We start from the raw sequence: 21,984 nt of genomic DNA on the forward strand, positions 1-21,984 counted from the left end.
TATCACCTCAGAAAAGCTGAAATGGGGATCCTAGGAGCCATAGGACAGGCTGTAAAGCTTCCAATGAACTTTTTTTTTTTTTTTTTTTTTTTTTAACGTTTATTTATTTTTGAGACAGAGAGAGACAGAGCATGAACGGGGGAAGGTCAGAGAGAGGGAGACACAGAATCTGAAACAGACTCCAGGCTCTGAGCTGTCAGCACAGAGCCCGATGCGGGGCTCAAACTCATGGACCGTGAGATCATGACCTGAGCCGAAGTCGGACGCTCAACCGACTGAGCCACCCAGGCGCCCCTCCAATGAACTTTTAAAAAGACATTTCATTACCCCATCTCTATTGAGCAGAAACCTCTATTATTAGCTCAAAAGTCTCTTCATTTAGAACAAAAATACTTTGTCCTTCTGTTTCATAAAATTTGTTAATGTTTGTATTTAAAGTTGTTGTTCTAAAATGTTTTCTCCTGGCAGAATTATAAGCTCTATTATAATTCTAAAGTTCTAAATTCTCTCTCAGTAAGTTAAGTGGGCACTTGCCAAGAGGATCTACTCTATATTTACATCTGAAGCAACACTTAGCATGACATCTAGAGCCACCGCAGAGACCTCACTAGAAAGAGAAAACTACACCATCTAGCTTCAGTTAAAGAAACATTTGTTTGACTGACACATAGAGAAATATCTGACTAACAACTTTTCTTGTTATCAATAATCTCAATGACGGGAAGTCAGAGGAAATGCAGACTTCCAAGTAAAATGAACCAAAAAGGATGTTCATTTCATGAACTACACCTAAGCAGGTGAGTATACTGCTAGGGTTCTAGCAAAATAAATTACTTTTTAATTATAGTAAAATATACACAACACAAAATTTACCATTTTAACCACATTGAGTATGTAGTTCAGTGGCATTACTTCCATTCATATTGTTGTGCAACCATCACACCATCCACCTCCAGAATTTTCTCATCTTCCCAAATAGAAACTGTGTACCCACTAGACAATAATTCCCAACTCCCCCCGCCCCAAACCCTTAGCCCCTAACAACCACCATTCTACTTTCTTTCTCCATGAATTAGACTATTCTAGGTCTCTCGTATAAATGACATCACATAGTACGTGTTCTTTTATGACTGGTTTATTTCATTTGGCATAATGTCCTCAAGGTTCATTCATGTTGTAGTATATGTCAGAATTTCCTTCCTTTTTAAGGCTGAAGAGTATTCCACTGCGTGTATATACAACATTTTGTGTATCCATTCATCTGTCAACAGATACTTAGGTGGCTTCCACCTTTTGGCTATTGTGAATAATACTGCTACAAACATGGGTGTACAAATATCTGGTTCTTATCCTTGCTTGTGATTCTCTTGGGTGTGTACCCAGAAGTGGACTTGCTGAATCATATGGTAAAATCCTTTTAATTTTTTGAGGAACTGCCACACTGTTATCCTTGGCAGCTGCGCCATTTTCCATTCCTACCAATAGTGCACAAGGGTTCCAATTTCTCCACATCCTCCCTGACACTTGTTCTTTTCTGTTTGTTTTTTTATTTTTTTTATGTTTATTTAGTTTTGAGAGAGAGAGAGAGAGAGAGAGAGAGAGCGTGAGCGGCAGAGGGGCAGAGAGAGAGGGACACAGAATCCGAAGCAGGTTCCAGGCTCTGAGATGTCAGCACAGAGCCCAAGTGGGACTCAAACTCACGGACCGCAAGATCACGACCTGAGCTGAAGTTGGACGCTTAACCGACTGAGCCACCCAGGCACCCCTGTTTGTTTGTTTTTTTAATAATAGCCATCATACTGTGTATGACTTGCTATCTCACTGTGGTTTTGATTTGCATTTCCCTAAAAGATAAGTGATATTGAGCATATTTTCATGTGTTTATTGGCATTTGTGTATCTTCTTTGGAGAAATGTCAGAGTCCTTTGCCCATTTTTTAATTTTCTTTTTCTATCGTTGTAAGAGTTCATTATATATTCTGGGCTCCTTATCAGACATATGTTTTACAAATATTTTACATTCTGTGAGTTGCTCTTTCATTCTGTTGATCACAAAGGCAATTTTGATGTTAAGCAAGACTAATGTAGCAGAAGGTACTCGCCCCCCACAGATCAGGATTGAGAGTGAATTCTAAACTTCTATTAATGATAATAGCTAAGGCCAAAATTAGGGCTAGATGACATAGCAATGGCTAACAACTGCAGCTTACAGAAAAAATACATATTACAACGTCTTTATTTTTTTAGGGAATAATGTTTACTTTTAAACAGAGCTCCTTAATGTTGCTGGATTTATAGATTTTAATAACATTAAAACAATTTTTTAAAATAAATACAACAGAACACAGAACTGTGCTTAATCTCTCTCCAAGTTAACCAGAACATTGCCTTAGTTTATGTCTGAAAATTTGAACCCCATAATTGGGTTATCTACTGCCACCTAATGGCAACATCCCTTAATCACAAATTGAGATCATCCGTGAAGACCTGTGAATTCAACCCACAAGCATAGTGAGGGCAGCAACAGCACAGAAGTAGATACTGTATTTGTTTTAAAAACAAGATTTTTAAGTAATTTGATACAGAGGAAATATACAACTGATTGAAATAATAAGCTTACAAAAATTTCAGCTACCTGAAACTCACTAGGCTATCAGAAAATCCATTTTCTGGGGGCACCTGGGTGGCTCAGTTGGTTAGGTGGCCAACTTTCGATTTCAGGTCAGGTCATGATCTCACAGTTTGTGGGTTTTGAGCCCCACATCAGGCTCCACGCTGATAGCATGGAGCCTGCTTGGGATTTTCTCTCTTTCTGTCCCACCCCCACTGGTGCACAAGCCACACACGCTCTCTCCATCTCTCTCTTCTCTCTCAAAATAAACTTCAAAAAAAAAATCCATTCCCAAACCATTTCCACAAGCCTGTCAACTCCCTCGCTTCTCCAAGAGCTTTTGTAAATTGTGCAGTGAAATGTGTAGCACAAAACAAAGAACACTCTACACTGCTCAGGAATGGGACTCTGTCCTCAGCCCCCAAAGAAAAGGAAGGACCTTTCTTTTATTCTCCCCTTCTCCAATCACAGAACCCCTTCTCCAATTTGAAACAGCAAAATGCTATAAAAACTAAAAGTTTTTCCAAATTCTATCTTTAACCTCTTACAAACAAACCCTTTATAGGATCCCAAAGAATAGAAGAAAACTGTTTATGCATAAGAAAAGTCACACTGTTAAATTTTCTCTAAGTCAATGCTGAAAACGACAGCACAGCATACCTACCTTGATAAGGCCACTGAAGGAACGTGAACGGGCTCTCTTCTGTACCTGAGGAGTAGAAGATTCTCGCCCTGGTGTCTGAGTCACCGACTGCTTATTAAACTAAGAGAAAACATAAACATTTTACTATTATTTCCCCCATCAAGAGATAGGATTCTGTAATAATCAATAGCTAAGTATAAACATCCAGAAAAATCCAGGAATAAGTGAGTCTCCACACATATGGATTGGTAGGTTGGCAAGCAAATCTCAAAGCAAATGATGTTGCCAAAAAAAGTCAAAAGTTTTTAAATTACTCTAAGAAGACTGCACTTCATTTTCCTTTTCACATGTACTATATGAGGTTGGAAATGTTACCCCTATTTTACAGACAAGGAAACTGAGGCTCTGGGAGTTATGTAATTTGTCCAAGATCTCCAGCTGGTAATCAAGACTTTTCTGCAGAAAGTACCTTGAACAAAGAGAGTGACTAGCACAACCTAAAACAGTCCTTAATTTAACATAAATTGCACACAGAATAAAAAAGTGACTAAAGCTCTTTAAATGGACATCTATCATGATTGCTTGCCAGCATTATTATCAGAGGAAATACATCAGAATAAAAATTTGTCGGGGTACCTGGGTGGCTCAATCGGTTAAGCATCCGAATCTTGATTTTGGCTGAGGTCACAATCTCACGGTTTGTGAGACTAAGCCACGAGTCAGGCTCTGCACTGGATGTGGAGACTATGTAGGATTCTCTCTCCCCCTCTCCCTCTGCCCCTCCCCAACTTGCTCGTGCCCTCTCTCTCAAAAGAATTGGCATTTTTATCAATATCAGCTCTCTGTTTAATAGTATCTAACATGGAAAAATGGAAGACCTAAGACATTATATAGTCTTATTTAATGCTTTGATTAGCCATTCATCTTCCCAGTTACAAAAAATGACATAGTACTTAATTCTACTTATCTTCCTTTTCGATATATAGTTTTTACATGTGAATTTTAATTTTGCAAATTTTTATCAGTTCAGGTTCAGTTCTGGAGACTTTAAAAAATGACACTTTTCATACATATTATATAGGTACCAAAATGTTCTCGACATTAATTATCTCAGCTGACAGAAAATTTAGTCACTTCTAAAGAGCTTCGCAAGCAAGCATCCCTCCAGGGTATATTGGGACAAGTGACAACCCATCATTCCTGATCATGTTGGACAGGTACAGTAAGGTGGGTTCTCTTGTATCCAGCTTGTGAGAGCATTAATAACTTTCTGGGAAGCTGTTTAACAATGTGTGTCCAGAGTCTTTTAAAAATGCATACAGTAGCCCCCCTTTATTCATGGTTTTGCCTTCCGTGGTTTCAGCTACCTGTAATCAACCACAGTCCAGAAGCAGATGATCCTCCTTCCGAGGAAGGTCAGTAGTAAGCCTAACGCTACATCATAATGCCTACATCATTCACCTCACTTCACCAAATCACATGACCATTTTATCACTTCGCATTATCATAAGAAGGGTGAGAACACTATAGTAAGGTATGTTGAGAGAGAACACATCCACATAACTTTTATTACAGTATACTGTTATATTTGTTCTATTTTATTATTATTGTGGTTATTGTTATTGTTGTTAATCTCTCATTGGGCCTAATTTATAAATTAAACTTTATCATAAGTATGTATATATTAAAAAAACATAGTATATATAGGGTTCAGCACTATCCACAGTTTTCAGGCATCCACCGGGGGTTTTGGAATGCATCCCCTGAAGATAAGAGGCAGGAACTACTGTATTAAAAAACTCACACCACCTATGAAGTTCTTACCAAAAAGAAAAAAACCTAATTGATATTCAAATCAGTTTCTATAATTAGATCTAACTACAAATGTATAATAAATACAGAGGATGGAGGAACATGTTAAATAAAACCGCAGAAGTGCAACCAGCAAGATCCAGTCTGTGGAAACCAATCTGGTTTCTTTCACAAATGAAGTGCAGAGAGAGAATGTGTGTATTTAAACACAAATGCGGTAACCTGGATTAGATCCTGACACAGAAAAAGGGTATCAGCGAAAGAACTGATAAAATCTGAGTAAAATCTATCATGTTAATAGTAACATTAAGTTTTAACAATTTTTTTTAAGAGAGAGAGAGAGAGAGAGAGAACACAAGTGCGAATGAGGGAGACAGGGCAGAGACAGGGGGAGAGAATCCCAAGCAGACTCCACAACGGTGCAAAACCAGACATGGGACTAGCAGAAGATCATGCATGACCTGAGCCAAAATCAAAAGTCGGATGCTTAACCAACTGAGCCACCTAGGCATCCCAGTCTTAACAATGTTAACATCAGGAGTGAAGGGTACCCTGAGTGAAGGGTATGTGAGAATTCTCTGTATTATATTTGCAAGCTTTTCCTAAATCTAAATTTTACTTATTATTATTTTTAATGTTTATTTATTTTTTGAGAAAGAGAGAGAGAGACAGAGAGTGAGTGGGGGAGGGGCAGAGAGAGAGAGGGAGACACAGAATCAGAAGCAGGCCCCAGGCTCTGAGCTGTCAGCAGAGTCAGATGTGGGGCCCGAACTCACAAACCATGAGATCATGACCTGAGCTGAAGTCGGACGCTTAACGAACTGAGCCACCCAGGTGTCCCGTAAATCTAAATTGTTTTAAATTTAAGGGCCAGCTGGGTGGCTCAGTCAGTTGGGTGTCCGACTTCAGCTCGGGTCATGATCTCACGGGTCAGCTCTGTGCTGACAGCTCCGGGTCAGGCTCTGTGCTGACAGCTTAGAGCCTGGGGCTTGCTTTGTGTTCTCTTCCCTCTCTCTCTGCCCCTCCGCCCCCACTCGCATGCTCTCTCTCTCTCTCTCAAAAAATGAACATTTACAAAAAAAAAAAATTTAAGTTTACTCAGGGACGCCAGGGTGGCTCAGTCATGTAAGCATCCGACTTCAGCTCAGGTCATGATCTCACGGTTCAGGAGTTCAAGCCCCGTGTCGGGCTCAGAGCCTGGAGCCTGCTTCAGATTCTGTGTCTCCCTCTCTCTCTGCCCCTCCCCTGCTCACACTCTGTCTCTCTCTCTCTCAAAATTAAACAAACATTAAAAAAATGAAAAATAAGTAAATAAACAAATGAATTTAAGATTATTCAAACAAACTTTGGCAATGTTTTAGGGGGAAAAAGGGGGGAGAGAAAGAGAGACCTATATATTAAAAGGGATCTAGGGGCGCCTGGGTGGCTCAGTTGGTTAAGCATCCACCTTCAGCCCAGGTCATGATCTCACAGTTCATGGGTTCAACCCCCATCTTGGGCTCTCTGCTATCAGCGCAGAGCCCGCTTCAGATCCTCTGTCCCCCTCTCTCGCTGCTCCCCCCTTACTCCCGTGCTCTTTCTCTCTCTAATATAAATTTAAAAACTTTAAAAATAAAAAGGGGGGGGCCTTGGTGGCTTATTCAGTTAGGCACCCCACTCAGCTCAGGTCATGATCTCGCGGTTCGTGGGTTCAAGCCCCACTTTGGGCTCGGCGCAGACAATGCAGAGCCTGCCTGGGATTCTCTCTCTCCCTCTCTGCCCCATCTCACTCACACACTCTCTCTCAAAAATAAATAAACTTTAGGGGCGCCTGGGTGGTGCAGTCGGTTAAGCGTCCGACTTCAGCCAGGTCACGATCTCGCGGTCCGTGAGTTCGAGCCCCGCGTCAGGCTCTGGGCTGATGGCTCGGAGCCTGGATCCTGTTTCCGATTCTGTGTCTCCCTCTCTCTCTGCCCCTCCCCCGTTCATGCTCTGTCTCTCTCTGTCCCAAAAATAAATAAAAAAATAAATAAAAAAATAAATAAATAAATAAATAAATAAACTTTAAAAAAAAAGTGACCTAATAGCTATAAGCTACACCCAAAAAAAAAAAAAAAAAAAGCATATCCTTGGGTCATGCCACTTCTAGGAAAAACTCTGCAATGAAAATAGCTATGAGCAGGGGCGCCTGGGTGGCGCAGTTGGTTAAGCGTCCGACTTCAGCCAGGTCACGATCTCGCGGTCTGTGAGTTCGAGCCCCGCGTCAGGCTCTGGGCTGATGGCTCGGAGCCTGGAGCCTGTTTCTGATTCTGTGTCTCCCTCTCTCTCTGCCCCTCCCCCGTTCATGCTCTGTCTCTCTCTGTCCCAAAAATAAATAAAAAACGTTGAAAAAAAAAATTTAAAAAAAAAAAAAAAAGAAAATAGCTATGAGCAAAAATTTATAAGCTAAAAAACAACCTATTTCCCAAACATGTTCAATGTTAGGCAAATTGTATATACATTAGATATAAGTGATGAAATATTATGCAAGTGTTAAAAATGTTCACGACCCTTTTTGTTGTTGTTGTTGTTGTTTAATATTTATTTGTTTCTGAGAGACAGAGAGAGAGAGAGAAAGAAAGAGACATAGAATCTGAAGCAAGCTCCAGGCTCCAAACCGTCAGCGCAGAGCCCAACACGGGGCTTGAACCCACAAACTGCAAGATCATGACCCGAGCCAAAGTCGGACACCCAACCGACTGAGCCACCCAGACGCCCTTGTTCACGGCCTCTAGAAAATGATCATGATATAATGTTAAATGAAAAAGACAGGAATATAAAAACTGAATATATATTGTGATCTCAAGCAAAAGAAAAACATGTCAAATACATACTCATGGAAAGAAACGCTAGAAGAAAATACTCCCAAATTTTTATTGGTGGTTATCTCAGGATGATTACAGGTGATTTTTCTTCTTTACACTCTTCTGGAGGTTTCAATGTTTCTATAGTAAATATTTATTATTTTTATAACCAGAGAAAAATCAGGAAATAGTAAAATTACACTTTCCACAAAACAAAATGGCAGTATTTGAAACGTATGCAAGGAGTTTGCAAGCATGCATGAGAAAATGCTTATGCTGTAATGTTTAGTAAAAGAGATAAAGAAAGTATGTGGTATGCTCCTAATTATGTAAAAATTTATTCATAGGAAAAAAACGAAAAGAAATACCAAAAAGGTAAACACTGGTAAGATGAGTGATTTATTTTCTTCTTAACCTTCTCTATAATTTCCTATTTTTCTAAAAAGACCAAAAATGATGCTAGCTTTTTCCTTCATATTATCTTTAACCCTGTGCATTCTTGATGACAAAGTCATTACACTTGTCCTACCTAAGTTGCTGTCTTAGTTTCTATCAAGAATTAAATCACTGCAGTGCTCTGAATCTGTGATAATACTCAGACAACACCCCTGAAAATTCCAGTCATAACACAATTTGCTAGATCTCAAAGTAACTTCAAAGAGTGTAACAGAAAACTTTTCTTAAAAGATTCTATCAACTATTAAGAATAACTCAGTTCAACTTTTTCTGAGCACTTGGTTATATCTGGCCCTACCTACGCTTGAGATTAGGTATAAAAAAAAAAAGTAAAAACACAGACTTCCCTCAAGAAGATCCCAGCTGAATAAGAAGTCAAGAGGCTGACCTTGCCTATTCAGCTAAAATTCAAGAGGGATTGAGACAAAATATATTTCCTGAGAAAGAAATTAACCAAGTCGTTGGGATTTACTCCTGCTACACTTCAAGTCTCAAAATGGCAAATGAGAGCACTACTTTGTTCCCACAGCTCCAAAATCAACAAATTTAGCTACCAGAATTCCTACCTTCTAATATCAAACCAGGCCCGCTTTATAGTGTTTCCTAACTGCAGACAACTCATTAGTAACAGCTACCGCTTTCTGCTATGCCAGCCACTTTACACAGATTCTTTCTAATGTTTATAGTCATGAAACGCGGACATTTCAATTACCATTTTACAAACAAGAAAATTGGAATTCCAAAGGATTAAATTATTTGCCAAGAATATCTGAAGGATTTAAACTCCGGAACAATATATTGTATAACTGCTGGTTCTCTCTCAGCATATTTGGTACGTGACCGAAATTAGAGAAACTCTAACTACACTTGGATCCTTCCGTTTAACTGTAGAAATCCAAGAGCCTCCCTCTACTCCCTTCCCTAGTGGGGCAGTAGTATAGACACCGCCACTGAGATTCCACTGACAAGTTTGCTTCCTTGGCCGAGCCAAGTGTAGGTCAATACGAGCCAAAACTTAAACGAGATTTGTAACAGTATTCCCTAGTGATTCGACAACCTTGACCACATTCCTAAAGCCCGTCACCATTTCCTGCCTTCAGGTACCTGTCTAATAAGTTGTTTCTTCTTCGCTGACTCTGGCATATTGTGAACGTGTTGGAACAGCTCTCTCAATGCCTCTTCTGTACGCTGCTGGGTCTCCTCCTGATGAGAGCAGGAATCAACCCAGTTCCGTTTCTGAGATTTTGCCAGCTGGAAGGACTTAGTATGACATGAAGCTATCAGATCAAGATCATCCTAGAGAAAATTTTAAAGAAAAGCGAATTAATATATCCTGCCAGCTTATTTTCAGGTTCCCACAACCCTGGAACAAAAGAGGGGGGAGAAATGGGGAACATGGTACACTCTTAAATCAAGGAATAAGAAAAACCTAAACAAAATTATCAGATGAAGAGAAATCGCTAATTATGGACTACATTAACAGCCCACTCCCACGACCTACCTAGAGAACCTAAATTCATTTAGAATATTGCCACCAAAAATTATATTTATATAAGAGTTCAGTTTTCAAAGCATCTTTTAATCGCATATAACTCTCACTGCTATCCTATGAGGTAAGCAGGGAAAGTATCATCATTCCTATTTGATAAAAGAAAAAACTGAAGTTAAGCTATAAGTTTAAAGTCATTTAGATATTAAAAGGGACAGACCCATCCTGGAGACCAAGTGCACGGGCTCTTGGCTGGGTGCTCTTTCCTACACGTGACAACATGATGGGGTAACTACACTGCAGCGGTGGAGGAATGGCAACAACTCTCTAAGAAAAACCAAACTGCACTTACACTAGTTGAACTCATATACTGTCCTCCAGGTCACACCAAATATTTACTGAAGAAGAGGCAGAAACAATAGCATAAGATGGCAGCTTAAGTTTCTAACCAAGACAGACTAAATAGAAATCGTTAAAAAGTACTAGTGAAGTTTTTCAAACTTCTCAGTTTTAAAGCTTAAGAATCATATGCAATCTGGTTAATAAGCATCACACATTTGCTTTCTAAGCTCATGTGGTCTCAAGCGTTTGAGACATTTGGTAGAGTGTTACCACTGAACATGAAATAAGAATGTATTATATAAAACTAATTTACTGCTGCAAAATATTTAATACGTTGCTATTTACAGACTGCTTATATCATATGCTGTAAGAATGCATAGGGGCTTTATGAAAAACTTCAAACATGCAGTCTATGCCATCACTCACATGTAGAGGATACCATCTACCAGTGGAGCACCTCTGAAAGGAAACAAGAAGACTGCGGGGGGCGGAGGGGGCACTTTTATTTCAATACATAACTTTCTTCTCCGTCTTTTTCCTTATCTCAAACTGACTAGATAATTTTGAACTATAACACTAACATTTTATTTTCCATGGCTTATTTTTATTTCATACTTTGTTTTATTATTTTTTCAAAGTTTATTTATTTATTTTGAGTGAGAGTGAGAGAGAGAGAGAGAGAGAGAGAGTGCGAGTGAGGGAGGGGTAGAGGAGAGGGAGAGAGAGAATACCAAGCAGGCTCTGCACTGTCAGCCCAGAGCCCCATGCAGGGCTCAAACTCCCGAACCATGAGATCACATGACCTGAGCCAAAATCAAGAGTTGGACACTTAACTAAGTAAGCCACCCAGGCACCCCTCACACTTTGTTTTAAAACTCCACTAATCTGGGGGGGCGCCTGGGTGGCTCAGTTGGTTAAGCACCCAACTTCAGCTCAGGTCATGATCTCGCAGTCCATTAGTTTGAGCCCCGCGTCTGGCCCTGTGCTGACAGCTCAGAGCCTGGAGCCTGCTTCAGATTCTGTGTCTCCCTCTCTCTCTGACCCTCCCCTGCTCATGCTCTGTCTCTCTCACTCTCAAAAATGAATAAATGTTAAAAAAAAAAAAAATTTTTTTTAAAAACAAACTCCACTAATCTGGGAGCCTGGGTGGCTCAGTCGGTTAGGCGTCCGACTTCAGCTGAGGTCATGATCTCACAGTCAGTGAGTTTAAGCCCCACATCGGGCCCTGTGCTGACAGCTCAGAGCCTGGAGCCTGCTTCGGATTCTGTGTCTCCCTCCCTCTGTGCTCCTCCCCTGCTCACGCTCTGTTTCTCTCTGTCTCTCAAAAACGAATAAATGTTAAAAAAAAATTTTTTTGTAAATAAAATAAAACTCCACTAATCTTAATTAACTCTCTCCTTGAATAGACTAAGAGCAGTTTCCTATTCTTACCTTTGATGCTTGAGATCTGGAGCCCAAATAGTGCAATCTAGCACATTCCCGAATATAAACAGGAGCCTGGGCGGGATATAAAAGAAAACCAAGAACAAATGGTTAGCAGTATCTAAATTTCTTTCAGGCCACAAAAACAGTGACTCTCAAAATAACTGGACTAGCAGATTACTTCTGAAAAACAAAAGATCCCAGGGGCACCTGGGTGGCTTAGTCAGTTAAGCATAGTTTGAACCCCATATTGGGCTGTCTGCTGTCTACTGTCAGAGGGGGATCCTATGTCCCGCTCTCTCTCTGCCCCTCCCCAACTAGTGTGCATGCACACCCTCTCTCTCTCACAAAAATAAACATTTAAAAGAAAATTTTAAAAAAAAGAAAGAAAAACAAAAGATCCTCAAAATGCCCTATTCCATAGCTTCCTTTCTCTTGCCACCAAAATGGTACTTCAACAAATCTGATAGGAAAACTGTTTTTGAGAAGACACTACTATAGATATAAAAATCAAATATGGGGTGCCTCGGTGGCTTACTTAGTTAAGTCAGTTAAGCCTCTGACTCTTGATTTCGGCTCAGGTCACGATCTCATGGTCGTGACATTGAGTCCCACATTGGGCTCTGTGCTGAGCATGGAGCCTGCATGGGATTCTCTCTGCCCCTCTACCACTCACGTTCACTCTCTGTCTAGCAAAATAAATAAATAAACATTAAAAAAAAAAAACCACTCTGGACATATTTCCGAATGGTTACTTTCCCCCTGGCCACAATTTAAATTGTCATTTAAAAAAAAAAAAAGACGGGGTGCCTATGTAGCTCAGTGGGTTAAGCGTCCAGCTCTTGATTTCGGCTCAGGTCATGATCTCACAATTTGTGAGGTCGAGCCCCAAGTTGGTCTCCGTGCTGAGCATGAAGTCTGCTTGAGATTCTCTCTCTCCCTCTCTCTCTCTCTCTCTCTCTCTCTCTCTGCCCCTCCCCCACTCATACTCACACACTCTCTCAAAAGAAATAAGTAAACTTTAAAAAAAAAGATTAAACACAACCTAAATGTCTTTTTTTTTTTTAATGTTTTATTTATTTTTGAGACAGAGAGACACAGAGTGTGAGCAGGGAGGGGCAGAGAGAGGGCGAGACATAGAATCCAAAGCAGGCTCCAGGCTCCGAGCTGTCCGCACAGGGTCCGACGCAGGGCTCAAACTCACAAACCGCGAGATCATGACCTGAGCCAAAGTCGGACGCTTAATGGACTGAGCCACCCAGGTGCCCCCTAAATGTCTTTTAATAGAAAACTGGTTGAATGAATTTTTATACATCCATACAACACAGAACTATCTAGTTACTAAAAACGAAAGAGGGGAGAGGATAAGGGAAAGAAGGAAGAAACACTTTATGAATTGATATGAATGACTTCCAGGATCTACTGTTGAATGAGAAAAGTCATGGAACAGTATATAAAGCACCTATGTAAGAAAAAGGAAATAGGAACATATATACATATGCACACTTATTTGTTTTTATAAAAAGAAACACAAAAAGAACCAGATAAACCAGAAAAGGATAAGCCAGAAAATAATGAAAATGGTTAGGAAGACGACTGAGATTTCTCTAAGTATATACCCTTTTGTGTAGTTGGGCTTTTGAAGCATGTAAATATACTACAGAGTCAAAAAAATACACTTAAACCCAAAAGGAAATAAAGGTAAACCCTAAACTGAACACAAACAGGGAAAAAAATGAATAATCTGAGTATATGATTGACAACATAAGCACAGAAAAAGAATTATTCCACCTAACTTTTGGAAACTGTATTCTAGGGGCATCGGTTAAGCATTCCAACTTTGGCTCAGGTCATGACCTCATGGTTCATGATTTTGAGCCCTGTGTGGGACTCTATGCTGACAGCTCAAAGCCTGAAGCCTGCTTTGCATTCTGTGTCTCCTTCTCTCTCTCTCTCGGTTGCTCCCCTGCTTGGGCTCTAGCCCTCTCTCAAAAATAAATAAACCTTTAAAAAAAAAAACACCTGTATTCTAATTATACATCCTGAGTGAGATATATTCTAAGGAAAAGGAACTATAAGGGAATCTTAAACTTCCATCAGCATGTTTATATAGGTGTATTTTTTAAACTAATTTTTTATATGTTGATATTTTATATATTGTAGGATAAAGCAAGTAGCATATAAGTGCTACTAAAATCTTGAATTTGCAATGACTGAAAACAGATACAAAGTAAAAGAAGTCAAGAAAAAGCTCTGGAATGATAAATCTGAATTGGAGATACTACTATGAACTAATAGTTGCTTTTAAAAAAATTTTTAATCTACTTCCTGCCCTCAAAGAGCCTAGAAAGCAATGACACCCCAGAAACAATGAGTATACCTAGGGTCACTCAAAAAAAAACAAAAAAAAACAGGGCTCCTTAAAGAAAATAATTGATTCCAGGCCCAGGGCAGAGCAAATGCAAAGTGAGCTGGGGACATTTTATGCCAGGAAGGAAACACTCAGACTAATGGAGTCCTGTCAAAAAGACAGCAGGAAGAGCTGGCAAGGGCTCTCACTGGCCAAATCTGAGACAATTTGAAAATTAAAATTAACAACTGAAATTGACTAACACCTTGAATAACTATAAACCTATGAGTCTATAGAGGTATTCATTAAAAAAAAGAGAGAGAATGAAACAGAGGAAAGGAAAGCTCTCCTCCACAGGAAAAAAAAAGTCAGCTAATAAAGATTAAACAGAATTAGAAAAACACTATTTTGTAATACCCAGTATCACCACAGATTCCAGCAGGATTACAGATGGGTGCTAAAATCATTACATTAGGTAATCATCCTGCAGGTTACTTACTAATTGCAAAGGGGAAAATGTACCTTTGTAATTAAGAGATGTGGCAGTTAGCAAAATTAGCATCACTGAGGGTGAGACAATCTGACATTCTGTGCCTCTGAATGTGATGCAACATGATGCAATAGGAGATACACAAACATCACCTATAAATCTTTGCAAAAATGCTTAATATGAATCTAATCAAGCCTCTAGACCTAACTTAACAGTTTACAGGAACTACATAGAAAGGGATACATAGGAACAAGTTAAATAACCTTGAGAAAACAGTAAGACAAATTTAGAAGATGGAATATTCTGTAACACAGTTGGCCTGAATACTTCAACAAGTCCATGACATGAAGAAAAAGCATAGGGACTATTCCAGATTAAAAGTGACATAATAATCAAAGGCAATATATGAACCTCGATTAGTACATGTTATTAAAAACAGCAGCTATGAAATACATTCTTAGGATAAATGGGGAAATTTGAATCTGTACTGAATATTAGCTAATATGAAATCCTCATTAATTTTCTTAGACATGATAATGGTACTGTGACTATTGGGACAATGTTCTTATTCTTAGGAGATGTACGCTTAAGTACTTAGATGTGAAGTATCATGTCTGCAATTTACTGTCAGGGATTCAGCCAAAAACAAACACCAAAAAAAGCATAAATATATAGAGGAAAAAAAAAAAGCAAATATGGCAAATGGTAACATTTGTTGAATCTGACAGTTATATGAGTGTTCACTGTTTTACTCTTTCACCTTTTATCTATATTTGAAAAACTTCATAACAAAGTTTTAAGAAGAGTCTTGTGACAAAAACATTATGATATCTTGTTAATTTCTACCTTGCTAAACTATAAAGTAGAGCTGAAAACCAAAGGAAATTTCCTCCAAACAAGAGTATGACAGAACCCACTCCACCTATTCTATAAACTTCATTTAAAACAAAAAAAAACAAAAAAAAACACAAAAACCTGGGGCACCTAGCTGGCTCAATTGGTGGAGCATGTGACTCCTGATCTTGGGGTTGTGACTTCGAGCCCCACATTGGGTGTGGGATTATTTTTTTTTATTTTTAAATTAAAAAAAAAATCCCTGCCCCCAAAAGATACTATGAACTTAAGACATATCCAGAAAGGGAGACAGAAGCAGATGGGTTTAAATGAAAATCTGGAGGTGTTAAGTATTTTACAGTTCAGAGGGAATCAACAAAAGGACTTCTCACATAAAATGGGAATTGGCCTTAATTGTATATCATTATAAGTCCCTAGGAAAAGATGTTGTGACTCGTGTTAGGGAGACATAAAACTAGATTGGGTCAGAGGGACTGATAATAGAAGACAGAACTAGAAATAGGAGGAATTTTAAGGAAAAAAATACAAAGAACACAGAATCTGAGGATTAGGAGGTAAAAACTCCACCCAAAGAAGCCTGAGAAGAAGAAGACACAACAAAGCACAAGAACAACAAACCGGAGGTACAATAGGACCTCAGAATAAGTGATAGAGCACACAGAATAATCGACCATTTTTCATCCAAAGGAAAAGCTCAGGAAAGAACCTAATTAGCCAAAGTGGTAAAGCAGATGCCCATAAAGACAACAGTTCTGATGTGAGTATCAAAGAGGAGAGACTGAAGACTAAAATCTCAAAAGAAATGTTTTTTCTCTCCTTCAAAGATCAACAGAGGCTCAAAGAGTGCTCACACTAGTCTGGAAACAAAGGTAAAGTAGCAAACAAGAATCAAAACCCCAAAGATGAGGAGCTGAAACAGGAATCTATATAAGGAAAATGTAGAGTAAAAACAGACTGTTTGAAAGGGTCTATTAATTAGAACTGTACCAAGCTGAATTACATCCAGGAGCCCATACTCTTGTTTTATCTCTAAGATTTGTGTGATTTCTATTCTCAAAATCCTTCACAGTGTTATGTTATCTTAAATGGTAAAAAGGACTTTGCTGGTGTGATTAAGTTAAGAACCTTGCAATGGGGAGATTAACTAGGTTATTCAGATGGGTCCTTAAAAGCAGAGAACCATTCCCAACCATAGTTAGGAATAAGAGAGAGATACAACATTGCTAGCCTTGAAGATAGAGGAAGGGGATCATAAGCCAAGGAATGTGGGCAACCTCTGGAAGATGGAGAAGGCAAATAAATAAATTCTCTCCTAGAATATCCAGAAATGAAAGCATCCCTGCCAACCTTGATTTTAGACCAGTGAGACTCCTGTAGACTTACGACCTACAGAACTGTAAGATAACAAATTTGTGTTAAGTCACTTAAAATCCTTCATAGTTAAGTACAACCTCATTGTATACTTGAACTATGTACACTGAATCATGCACAAGGGAGAATGGATTCCACAGGTAAAGAGATCAGAAGTAGAAAGGCTAAAAACCGTGGGGTGCAGTGAGACTCTGAGATCCCACTTCTCTTTTAACTTGTGAGTGGTAGACTATGAAAAGTTAATCCTATAGCAATAGTAACAAGAAAATTCAATGAAGGAGAGTTCTATTAGGAACTGCACCTAGAAACTCTCCATTTTGATTCACAACTACAGTCAAGTAATTGCCTTACTGTTCATAATCACAACTCCTCTCTACTTATTCCCATAAATGCATGTTTTGGAACTAGCTGTTCCCCTCATCAGGAAGTATATAATGAACAGGTCTGAAAGATCTTTGTTCATCATTAAAAATCATTTTTTCTCCTGTTGTCCTTTGACTACTATTCTACTTCACTTATCTAGATCTTGACCTCTAACTGATGATAATCTTTGACCTGGGCACCAAAGCCCCTGATGTAGCCCTGACTCTTTGTTTTTTAACCTAAGATTCTGATCTTTCATTTCTAAACTCTGGACTCTGGATCACTCACCACCTTGTAGTCAATAAATCCTAGGGAGGTCTCCATGTTTACACCCTGCATTTACTACAAAGCTATAGTCATCAAAATAGTGTGGTACTGGTATAAAGACAAACATATAGACCAACTGAATAGAGAATCCAGAAATAAATCCTTAAATGATTTTCAACAAGCATGCCAAGACTATTCAATGGAAAAAGAACAGTTTTTCAAGAAATGGAGCTGCGAAAACTAGATGTCCACAGCAAAAGAATAAAGTTGGACACTTACCTAACACTGTATTAAAAAGTTAATTGAAAATGGATTTATAAACTAAATATAAGACCTAAAACTATAAAATTATTTTTAAAAAGCATAGGACAAAAGCTTCATGGCATTGGATTTAGCAATGATTTCTTGCATATGATATCAAAGTCACAGGCAACAAAAGGAAAAAAATAAACTAATGGGGGATTTCACAGAAGTTTTTACATTTTGTGTAGCAAGACTATCACCTGAGTAAAAAGGCAACCCACAGAATGGAAGGAAATATTTGCACATCATATATCTTATAAGGGATTACTAATCAGAATATATAAAGAACTCCTACAACTCAACAACAAAAAAACCCAATTCAAAAATGGGCAAACATTCAAAAATGAACAACATTTCTTCAAAGAAGATAGGCAATAAGCACATGAAAGATGCTCAACATCTCACTAATCATTAGGGAAATGCAAATCAAAACTACAATGAGATACCACCTCATAGTTACTACCAAAAAATAAAAAATAAGTATTCGTGAGGATGTGAAGAAATGGGAACCCTTGTACGTCACTGGAGGGAATGTAAAATGAATACAGCCACTATAGAAAACAGTATGCCCGGGGGCCCCTGGGTGGCTCAGGAGGTTAAGTGTGCAACTTCGGCTCAGGTCATGCTCTCGCAGTTCGTGAGTTCAAGCCCCATGTCGGGCTCTGTGCTGTCAGCTCAGAGCCTAGAGCCCGCTTCAGATTTGGTGTCTCCCTCTCTCTCTGCCCCTTCCCCACTCGTGCTCTGTCTCTGTCTCTCAAAAATGAATAAACGTTAAAAAAAAATTAAGAAAGATAGAAAGAAAGAAAGAAAGAAAGAAAGATGTCTAAAAAACAAATAATCCAGTGAGGAAATAGGCAAAAGACATGAACAGACACTTTTCCAAAGAAACATCCAAATAACAGACACATGAAAAGATGCTCAACACCACCTCACACCTGTCAGAATGGCTAAAATTAATAAGGCAGGTAACAATAAATGTTGTCAAGGATGCAGAGAAAGGGGAACACTTTTGCACTGCTGGTGGGAATGCAAACTGGTGCAGCCACTCTGGAGAACACTATGGAGGTTCCTCAAAAAATTAAAAATAGAACTACCCTATGACCCAGCAACTGCACTACTAGGTATTTATCTAAAGGACACAAAAATGCTGATTCGAAAAGGAACATGAAACCCAATGTTTATAGCAGCACTATCAACAAGAGCCAAATTATGGAAAGAGTCCAAATGTCCATCAACTGATGAATGTATAAAGAAGATGTGGTATAATATACAATGGAATATTACTCAGTGATCAAAAAGAATGAAATTTTGCCATTTGCAACAACATGAATGGAACTAGAATGTATTATGCTAAGTGAAATAGGTCAGGCAGAGAAAGACAAATACTGTATGATTTCACTCATATGTGGGATTTAAGAAACAAAACAGATGAACATAGGGGAAGGGAAGAAAAATAGATAAAAACAGAGAGGGAGGGAAACCATAAGAGACTCTTAAATACAGAGAACAAACTGAGGGTTGCTGGAGGGATGTTGAGTAGGGGAATGGACTAAATGGGTGATGGGCATTAAGGAGGGCACATGTTGGGATGAGCACTGGGTGTTATATTTAAGTGATGCATTACTAAATTCTACTCCTGAAACCATTATTACACTATATGTTAACTAACTTGGATTTAAATAAAATTAAATTAAAAAAAGAAATAGCAACATAAAAAAAAAAAAATGAAAGAAGAAAAAAAAACAGTATGGCAGTTCTGTTAGAATTACCATGATCCAGTAATTCCACTCCTGGGTGTATACCCAAAAGAATTGAAAGCAGTGTCTCAAAAAAGATATTTGTACATCCATGTTCATAGCAGCATTATTCACAAGAGCTAAAACATGGGAGAAATCCAAGTGTCCTCAACAGATAAATGATAAGCAAAATGCAGTATATACAATGAAAGGGATATTACTCATCCTTAAAAAAGAAGGAAATTCTGACAAATGCTACAATATGGATGAATCTTGAAAACATTATGCTAAGTGAAATAAGCCAATCACAAAAAGTGTGATTTCTCTTATATGAAGTACTTAGTCAATTCTCTCTCAATTCTCAGTCTTTCCAGATGGCAAGATGTTAAAATTGAGAAATTCACTATCAGGAAAGTGTGCTCTAAAGAAAAAGCCAAGGATATGACTGTACAACTTTTTGTTAAAATCTTAGAAGCATCAGGGCGCCTGGGTGGCTCAGTTGGTTAAGCATCTGACTCTTGGTTTTGGCTCAGGTCATGATCTCACAGTTCGTGAGTTCGAGCCCCACATCAGGCTCCATGCTCACAGTGCAGAGCCTGCTTGGGATTCTCTCTCTCCCTCTCTCTCTCTCTCTCTCTCTCTCTCTCTCTCTGCCCCTCCCCTGCTCATGCTATCTCTCTCTCTCTCTCTCTCTCTAAAATAAATAAACTTAAAAAAAAAAAAAACAGTAATGAGGCACCTGGGTGGCTCAGTCAGTTAAGCAACTGACTTCAGTTCAGATATGATCTAGAGGTTCAAGAGTTCGAGCCCGATATCTGTGCTGATAGCTCGGAGCCTAGAGCCTGCTTCGGATCCTGTGTCTCCCTCTCTCTCTACCCCTCCCCTGTTCTCTCTCTCTCTCTCTCTCTCAAATAAACATTTCAAAACATTTTTTAATAATAATAAATAAAATAAAATAAAATAAAATAAAATAAAATAAAATAAAATAAAATAAAATAAAATAAAAATCTTTAGGGGCACCTGAGTGGCTCAGTTGGTTAAGCACCAGACTTTGGCTCAAGTCATGATCTCACAGTTCATGGGTTCGAGCCCACATCAGGCTCTGTGCTGACAGCTCAGAGCCTGGAGCTTGCCTGAATTCTGTGTCTCCCTCTCTCTCTGCCCCTTCCCTGCTCACACTCTTGCTCTCTCTCAAAAGTAAACATTAAAAAAAAATTTTTTTAATAAAATCTTTTAAAACATCAAAAGGTCAAAGTTTTCAGTCACACAAAGGACCCTTTCAAAAGAATAAAGATCCTCTCAGTCAGACCAGAGGGCCTCTGGGAAGGTTAAAGGTATTGTCCTTCAGCCTTCTCAGGAGGAGACCAAGGGAGAGAAGGGTTTGTCTTCAAAAGATTTGTATATGTGGTTTTTGTCTAATGTAGTGAATCCCTCTGAAATCCACAGAACCACGAAGTTGAAAAAGTTATATGGGCAGAAACATTGATAGTGTGGACTAAAAGGGACAAAGAGTACAAAATGAAAGCAGACTGTCAGACCCTCAAAATTCTCCTGGCAGGAAGCAGACAGAATAAACTCACTCGACTGCCAGTACAAACGGCCCTTCATGAAAAAGCAAGGGTGTCCCAGGTGGGGCCCGTTATCCTACTCAGCCTCCAGGTACCTTGCTATTTCTCCCCACCTTAGTTGTTCTGAGCTTTGCCACTGTCCCATCTGGTTTCAAGTCCGAGGCAGAGACTTTCTTATTAGTCATCCTCGTAGCCCTACTGAGGATCCCACCATGCTCCAACCTCCTGTCCTATTACCACTCAAATCCCATCCCTTACCTACCTTAAAAAGTTTCTGGGAATGTTTAATCATAAAAGCCATCCCATTGTTCAACTTTGTGATATTCTCTTGAAGGTCATTTGCAGTGGCCTATTCATAGGGAAAGAAACCAAAAGAGGATTAAGAGCTGAGAAGTAGAAGAGATGTTCCATTTACTTACCAATAAGCTTATTCTTTCAAAGGTATAAGGGTTTCTATCCCGAACAAAGGTGCCTGTACTATAGTGTTTAATTCTGGAAAGGCTTTTCGGTTCAGCAAGTTTCTACTGGATTGGACATATAACCTAGGAGAAACCATGTGTCCCTGAACTCAACAAGAACCTATGAGAACCAATCTTTATTTCCTAATTCTGCTAGAGAATTATACACGCAAGCGGTGTTAATAAAGAAAATCTAGTCTAGGATTCAAAATGGGCAGGAAGAACAGAATCTATACAGACTACCAGGGACACCGCCTCTTCAGAGAAACTGGAGTTTCTCCAAAGGTGAAAGAAAACCATCACTACTAATTGATACCAAAGGTAACATCTGTTTCTTAAAAACGCAAATGGTCATTGATTCTCTTATTTCTCCTCTTTTTTAAGCACTTGAGTATCCATCTCTACTACCCCAAAGCCCTCATCCTCAACAGGCATCTTTGTTACTTAATAGGTTTGCTTTAACCAAGATCTCTTAATATTTCTTTTTTTTAATGTTTATTTTTGAGAGAGAGAGAGAAAGAGAAAGCACACGAGCAGGGCAGGGGCAGAGATGGAAGGGGACAGAGGAACCAAAGCAGGCTCTGCACTGACAGCAGAGAGACTGATGTGGGACTCAAACTCAAGAAC

The 21,984-nt window shown here is 39.0% G+C and overlaps 1 protein-coding gene across 6 annotated transcripts in view; it reads right to left on the bottom strand.

The window, feature by feature from the left end:
- ARHGAP19 (Rho GTPase activating protein 19) overlaps positions 1–21,984 on the bottom strand; it is a 92,010-nt gene that overhangs the window by 9,801 nt on the left and 60,225 nt on the right. For all 6 annotated transcript variants that reach the window (XM_053909791.1, XM_053909790.1, XM_053909788.1 and 3 more), the window contains 4 exons: positions 21,162–21,248; positions 11,606–11,671; positions 9,448–9,639; positions 3,275–3,373 (listed from right to left, as the gene is read on the bottom strand). In XM_053909791.1, coding sequence (XP_053765766.1) covers positions 3,275–3,373; positions 9,448–9,639; positions 11,606–11,671; positions 21,162–21,248 — 444 coding nt within the window. The remainder of the gene's footprint in view (positions 1–3,274; positions 3,374–9,447; positions 9,640–11,605; positions 11,672–21,161; positions 21,249–21,984) is intronic.

The sequence above is a fragment of the Panthera pardus genome, unplaced genomic scaffold (genome assembly GCF_024362965.1).
Source record: "Panthera pardus isolate Hobbes unplaced genomic scaffold, ASM2436296v1 HiC_scaffold_22, whole genome shotgun sequence".
Taxonomy (NCBI): domain Eukaryota; kingdom Metazoa; phylum Chordata; class Mammalia; order Carnivora; family Felidae; genus Panthera; species Panthera pardus.